General features: G+C 46.2%; 1 protein-coding gene across 1 annotated transcript in view; it reads right to left on the reverse strand.

Moving 5' to 3' along the window:
• LOC144172791 (cytochrome P450 3A4-like) overlaps nt 1-5,708 on the reverse strand; it is a 62,566-nt gene extending 56,858 nt beyond the window's left edge. Inside the window, exon 1 of the mRNA XM_077701397.1 lies at nt 5,550-5,708. Within this exon, the coding sequence (XP_077557523.1) occupies nt 5,550-5,629 (80 nt within the window). The 5' untranslated portion in view covers nt 5,630-5,708. The remainder of the gene's footprint in view (nt 1-5,549) is intronic.
• Between the last annotated feature and the right edge of the window lie 1,700 nt (nt 5,709-7,408).

A 7,408-nucleotide genomic window follows, 5' to 3' on the forward strand; every position in this document is an offset into this window, starting at 1 on the left:
CTGATTGTAGGGTTTAACGCGCGAACGCAGCACAGGTGATGAGGCACGCCGTAGTGGAGGTCTCCGGATTAATTTTGACCACCTGGGGATATTTAACGTGCGCCGAAATCTCGTACACACGGGCGTTTTTTGCTTTTCGCCTCCGTCAGAAAAGCGGCCACCACGGCCGGGAATCGAACCCGTGACCTCGTGCTCAGCAGCGCAACGCCTTAGCCACTGAGCCATCACGGCGGTTGTATTCGCTTAGATCTAACCTAACCTAACAGCATACGAATAAAGAATGCACTGGCGAGGTATGTATTAAAATATGACTACCGGAAGAAGGAATGGCGGCGGAATGGACACACGGTCGCGACCAGCCAATGGAGACGCAGTGCCAGCAACATTTCGCACAATCTACATTTCCCGCTGCAGGCACAATAGCCAGTCTTAAAGGGGCACTGACACAAAATTTTGAAGGCGAGATAACTTCGCAGATAGATTGGTGGGAACACATATACATCATCTGCAAAATATCAGCGGTGAATACAGACTAGAACATATTTAAAATAAATTTTGAAGTGTGCGAAACGCAACCGAGCGGCCAGCAGAGGACCACGCGCAAGTGTAAATAAACAACATCCAAACACATCACGAGTTTGTGTTTGCCGCTTCCGCACTGCTGGCTCGCCGCTCCAATCGGAGGGCCGGAGGGCGGAGCTTCTGCTTTCGAGAACGAACGACCCGATCGTTGGCGGCGGAGGCGCCGTGATTTCGTCAGCTCATCGGGCAGCTGGCCGCGACCAAAGTTCTACAGCGATTCCAGGCACTCTGTTTCTATTACTCTATTACCATTGGATGCGGAAACGCGCCGGAGGCACGAAAAGCCCACTGAGCAAGCTGCACGGTCGCTGTGCAGGCGGCGGCCACGGCCGCGAAGTGGCCCACGCAGGCGCAGGTAGCTCGAGTGATAGCTTGTTACCGCTGCACGAAATTAATTTCGTGCAGCGTGCAACTTGGGGACAATTGTCCCCAAGTCCCGACCATGGTGGCTTACATGAGAAAGGAGTTAATGATGCCATGGCGGGTTGCATTAAAAATTGTCATCTGCACCGCTTACGAGAGCGGCACTCGAATATCCGCCGCAGTGCTAAGCCGAACACATCTGTAGGCGGACCTGTAGGCAGGCCGGCCGGCTGCTCCCAGCGCGCGTCTTGCCACCCACCGTCTCGAGCGTCGCGCGTCGTTCGTTAGCCGCGGTAACATTTGCACTCGCAGCGCCTGCGTCACATCCACTGTCGCTTTTTAATTAGGCGCCTCACGAGATCAGTCCGGGGGGGCATTCGCAGAAACTGCGGTCGATGCGGATTCGACAGTGCTACGGCGGCTCTGCTCTGTAACTGTGATATCCCTCCGACGGTCACGTGGTCAGCTTTGTTCACACAAAATCCATCGTTTCGCGGCACTCGCTGAAACCGAAACTGCGACTGGCCGCATTGAAAATGCCTCTAATTAAACAACCGTCGCACGCTGAAGCAAATGAGGTTTCTACCCCAGTCGAAAAACACAACAGAGAAATACGACAGAATGATCCTGTGAGGGAATGGGACATTCTGTAGTCTGTAGTAAATCCTGTCCTGTAGTCTGTAGTAAACCCTGTCCTGTAGTCTGTAGTACATCCTGTCCTGTAGTCTGTAGTAAATCCTGTCCTGTAGTCTGTAGTAAATCCTGTCCTGTAGTCTGTAGTAAATCCTGTCCTGTAGTTTGTCGTAAATCCTGTCATGTAGTCTGTAGTAAATCCTGTCCTGTAGTCTGTAGCAAATCCTGTTCTGTAGTCTGTAGTAAATCCTGTCGTGTCTGTTTTCGTAGTAAATCCTGTCATGTCTCGAATTTCAACTTGTTTTGCATAAGAAATTTACTTCCCGTGATGTTTTTTCTATTAAGTACCTGAAGTGTGCAGGATATGCATAACAATTTCAATAAAAATATGACCAACAAACATAACCATTTGGGGGAATTTTTGCCTTTCTGGAACAAGCTTAAAATTGTTTTCCCTGAATAATTGATTTCAGAAAGCTGTACCAAAAGGCAATGTAAGCAATGCAAAAAGTGGTACATTCATGCATGCAATACAAAAGTTTGATGTTACGCAGATTGCACATGCCTGATGCATGTGCAGTCGCGGAAACTCGTGCACACGCACACTGCACACGCGGAAACTCGTGGATCCGGCAGCCGCAGAACGTAACGCTGGAACACGCCGGAGACAACGTGGTCTCCAGATGCTCGCGCTAGGTCTTTTTTCTTTAATAGCCGTGTAACTACAAATCCGCGTAGCTGTTAAGAAGAAATACAGAAGTCTTTCCTTCAGGGACACCTAAGTAGCGCTACAAAATTTAGCTAGACTCATTTGGGCACTTTTCAGCTGATTTGGCCGTGCTTCTAAAGCAGGGCCAAAACGCGTCCCATCATCGCGTTCCGTCAATGACGCTCAATCTGTTCATGAAAGCAAATTTATTCTCCCGGATAGAACAAAAAACTATTACACGAGCATGGACAATAACCGTTCGAAAATTCGTACCTTATACTAGTTAGGACCATTAAAACACAAGCAAACAAATATTTCTTGAACCTGATTTATTTAAACAGCAAAACGCGAGAGAACGTGAGAACATTAAAACGGAAAGTCAATATTTAGCTGGAATGCTTGCCTTGATGAACCTTGATCCGTTGACAATGCATTCGCACAGCAAAACGTGGAGGGGTATCATGTGGCGAAAAACGCACGTTTCTGTGGTGCTGTACTATCTCGATGAGTATGCACGCCCGATACCTGCCGAAGTCACGCAGGGGTCATTGCAAGTTCAGTCGATTGTCGAAGCACATCGCACGTATTCGAGATCACACTGCCTGCGAAATTCGTCGTATTCACTCGCATCAGTGTGCCAATAATCCCAAGCGCCACGGTTAGTCGTGGCTAGAGGAGTCCTCACTTCGAGATGCTTGAAATCCGGACCACTGATCTTGCTTTTACCACAGCTTCCGAAGCTTCAAATGTTGCTGCTGATACTTCGCGGAGACATCATATGCACGTTTTTAGAAAAAGTTACGCTTAACTTCAGCTAGGCAAAGCGCCGATGTTAAATGTGAACGAGCCACTCGGCCACGCTGCCACCGCCAAATTTTGACCGAAAGACGAAATGCAGGAATGAACAAAGCAGGAGGGAACAAAGGAAGGGTAAGGAGGGAACCGGCCGATCACGAGAAGTTGCTTCGCGACCCCTCCGCACCCCTCTCGATTCTTGGTATTGTGGTCTCCCCATCCCGCGAGTGCTGTCGTGCCGCGACATGCCTTCAGTGGTGACGATGCTTCCCCGAACTTCTTCCGAAGGGCCGGGCTAGAGGGAAGACGTGCGTTTTCTTTCTTTCTACATTTATTTTTTTTAACACATCTCGGTAATGCAACGAGTTCACTGGCGCCGTGCCGTTTCTTTCTTTTTTTTTTCACACAGGTAGCGGCAACTGGTTCGCTGTTTTTAAAATCTTTAACTATTTAGGCTTGATTGGGCACATGTTTCGCGTTAAAATAAACAAATTGCGTGCTAAAAAATAAAACAGCACGCAGATTGAAACAATGGGGCTCTCAAAGACACCCAGAAATACGTGTCAGAATGTGCACTGCAATTATTACACCACGTCTTCAAAAAGCTTGTCTTGCTTGTCCTTTATGCGTCCGCTTTGCCGACGGGCTACCCTTATTGCCTCATTCTTTTATCAAAGATTGTCCACAGTACAATATATGCAATTGCAATTCCCTCAAAGAATTAAAGGAATTTGCGAAGTTCTTTATGTATCCATTTCTTTGGTTATACGCTTAGATGTTGCAACATTACAGTGATTTGTGCTAAGTTGCGTTGTTAATTGCAAATTTGTAGCGAAGGTTTTTTCAAACACGGCCGGAATGCTAATGGCAGTAATGCAACAAACGTTCATTACAACAGACGCTTGCGATGCAATTCAAAGAGATGACCGTCACTCGCACGCACCATTGTTTTCGTGCAGCGCACGCTAAAAAAGTGGGAATTCGAGGCACCGCACAGGCCGAAAACACCAAGTTTCGGAGCATCTGCGTCGTTCGCGGTACTGGAATACAACCAGTCCACCCCTTAAGCGGCGCGCGGCATTCCCGTGTCCAGCCAAGCAGCGGTACCACACTAACTATCCTGTTCGTGCTGTCCCGTTTATCCTGCCTGAAGCTCTGTCCTCAAAGGCAATGGCCCCGTGTTATTCGATGCTCTCCAGCAACCACCCCGCGTTGCTGTCGTTCAGCGCGGCGTTTTCCAATGTTTCTGTTGTCTCCAGCGTATTACATCGCTCTCTCGATGGAAAATGCGGTCCCCGCGTTGATGTTGTCCAGCTCTGCGTTTTCCAGTGTATTCCGTTCTTTCCGGCGTATTCCATCGCTCTCCTAATCCTGGAAAACGCGGGGTTTGCCGACAGGGTAAGCAACAGATTTTGTAGCAATACTGAACGGTCTGTCGTGTGACACTTTTGCAATGAATCTAAAATTCTCTTTCAGACTGTTAAAATCTGCAGTGACTACAAAATGTTCGGTCGCACGACAGATAATAATAGTAATTACGGAATCCAGTCGTAGTTGCTGAAGGACAGTCTGTGGTGCAACAGAAATTTGTGTAGTGCCTACAGGGTGTTGCACAACAGAAGTTTCTGTAGTACAACAGAAATGTCTCATGCGACAGCCATTTTGTAGTTCTACTACAAAGGTCTTTGTAGTGGGGCTACACAATGTCTGTCGCATGATAGATATGTGTGTTGTACTACATAAATTTCTGTCGTACGACAGACATTCTGCCGTCCTACTACAGAGATTCCTGTCTCACAACGGACCATCCTGCATTCCCAACAGAAATTCCTGTTGTGCGACAGAAATGCCTGACGTACGACAGATTTTCTGTAGTTGTACTACAGAAATTCCTGTCGCACGACTGACCATCCTGTAGTCCCAACAGAAATCCCTGTCGTGCGACAGAAATGCCTGTCGTACGACAGATTTTCTGTAGTTGTACTACAAAAATTTCTGTCGCACGACAGACCATTCTGTAGTCCCAACAGAAATCTCTGTCGTGCGACAGAAATCCCTGTCGTGCGACAGAAATTTCTGTTGTGCGACAGAAATTCCTGTTGTGTTTTTCGACTGGGACAGGTTATAAGTAGGTCACTAGCTACTTATCGCAACAAAAAAAAAAAAGATGCGCAATTTTTGTGTCAGTGCCCCTTTAAAAACAGAGCCACAATTTCGTTTCCTGCCAAACTTCAGGCCTTCACTCGCAAACCACCTCATGAGTATCCTTCTGTCGGAGACTGCGCGTATCTGATGATTGAAAGTTGGATTAGTCTATGTACCCTCATTGCAATAAAAGACGAAATGAGGAAGGCGCACTGTTAGTCTTTACTCCTCAATACTGCCGAGAAAAATCATCTTTGAACATCTGAGTACGTGTAAACCAAGGAATCTCAATGTCGCTAACGCGTGCAAAATGCCTGCTTACCTGATTAACCACCGGTATAAGCTGTAGCAGATGCAGGCCACTAGCGAAAAAACCCACGGCCAGTAGCCAACGTGCGACATCTCGAGCAGCCGTGGAGGCGAATATGATACCAGATTTGTACAGAAGAGACGCGATGCTCAGCGCCCAGTGCGCACGTGAACCAAAAAGATAAGCATAGTTCAACGTCTTCTTGAGCAGTGCAAAAGGGTTGTCGATGGGCAAAACAACGATGATAGCGCGGCTCTTCATATATATTTTCCCTTTAGGAGTGGTTAGTATACAGACAAGAAAGGTGGGACAATGCGCCATTTCCTGATAAGGGTCACGTGACGTGACAGTGTTTGGGCTAGATGCTGGCAGTGATGATAGTGAATAAAAGTGCGCAGCCTTTTATCGAGTCATCACGATTAGCATTCTTTCCGCAAAGGAACAAGTAATTTTGACCATTCTTTGGTGATCCGTTAGCATTCGTCCTGAGCAGCTTTCAGACAAACCTGCGTTTTCTGGTGGCATTGAATGAAAAAGTCAACCCACACAGCGCCTGGATATCTGGTTTTACTAGTTTATCGCGTGAGGGCCCTAGACTAAATAGATCCTCAAATTTTGAAAGATATTTTGGTTTTCGTTGCTTTAATTTTTATCTATTCCTCCGAGTGGGTGGGATCAGATACGCGTTTGTGATTGGGTTCCGTTTTTGCTTAGCTGGTGTATTTATTTTATTTTTGTTGATTTATTGAATGATTGTAGCGGTTAACACACCGACGCTACAAAGGCGATGAAGCGTGCCGTAGTGAAGTGCTCCAGATAATTTTCGACCACCTGGGGATATCTAACGTGTGCCGAAGTCTTGAACACACGGGCGTTCTTGCTTTTCACCTCCATCAGAAAAGCCGCCGCCACTGAAGGGAATCAAACACGCGTTCTTGTGCTCAGCAGAATAACGCCGTAGCCACTGAGCTACCAGGGCTTGTTCTTATATTTTGTTTTTAGTTTTTCGTGTTATTCTCGTGAATACATATCGATGTTATTTAGTTAATTTATTCGTAGTTTTTCAAACACAATGTTCGTTTTCTTTTTATTTTCTTGCGACGTGCGATGATTCCAATATTCAGCAAACAGCTTAATCGGGCGGCATTTATATTTTATTTTGTAGTTTTTGTTTTAAATGCTTAGGAGACACCTTGATGATGAACGCCTTCACTTCGCAATTTGCGGATTTTTTAGCAGATATGCGGCAATACGTTGCTTGAATTTCGGTACCAGGAGAGCAAAGCTTAGGCGTTGACAAACTATTCTTTGTTCTTTATTTTTCTTTATACAGTCAGTTCCGCGCTTTGCAAAAAAAGGAGTTACAGCAGGGGGGTTACAGACTGGAATAAAACAATTCTTTGTTCATACAGCACACTTGCTTGTCTTGCAGCCGTTTTCAATCTCTGATGGTCATCGCATAAAAGAATTGTAAAACATGGTCGTTCTTGCACGGTACCCTTTCACTTTGTGTCGATGGTCATTACGACTATATGTGCCACTTGGTTCACTGAAATAGTTATGACGGTCAATTTCATTCTCCCATGAAAAACAGAAAAAAAAACTTCAAACGGACTTTTTCCTGCGCAAAGAAAGCAATTCCCAACGCTATTCAGCTTCTGAGCAGTACAGCTGTCTCTCCGCTTGTACCGCCCTATACGGTCTGCCAAATCTAAGTTTTTTTGAAAAGACCTGGGTTCTCTAAAACTAATCCAAAAAGGTTCTGGAGGCCGATGTATTGTCATCGTGACACAAACCTCATAATGCTATACGATGATAACCACGAACCTCTTCCAAAGAGTGAATGCTGTTCTCCTCTTAATATTTTTTTC

This window comes from Haemaphysalis longicornis, unplaced genomic scaffold, assembly GCF_048455015.1.
Source record: "Haemaphysalis longicornis isolate Haplotype H1 unplaced genomic scaffold, Haemaphysalis longicornis Haplotype H1 scaffold_26, whole genome shotgun sequence".
NCBI lineage: Eukaryota > Metazoa > Arthropoda > Arachnida > Ixodida > Ixodidae > Haemaphysalis > Haemaphysalis longicornis.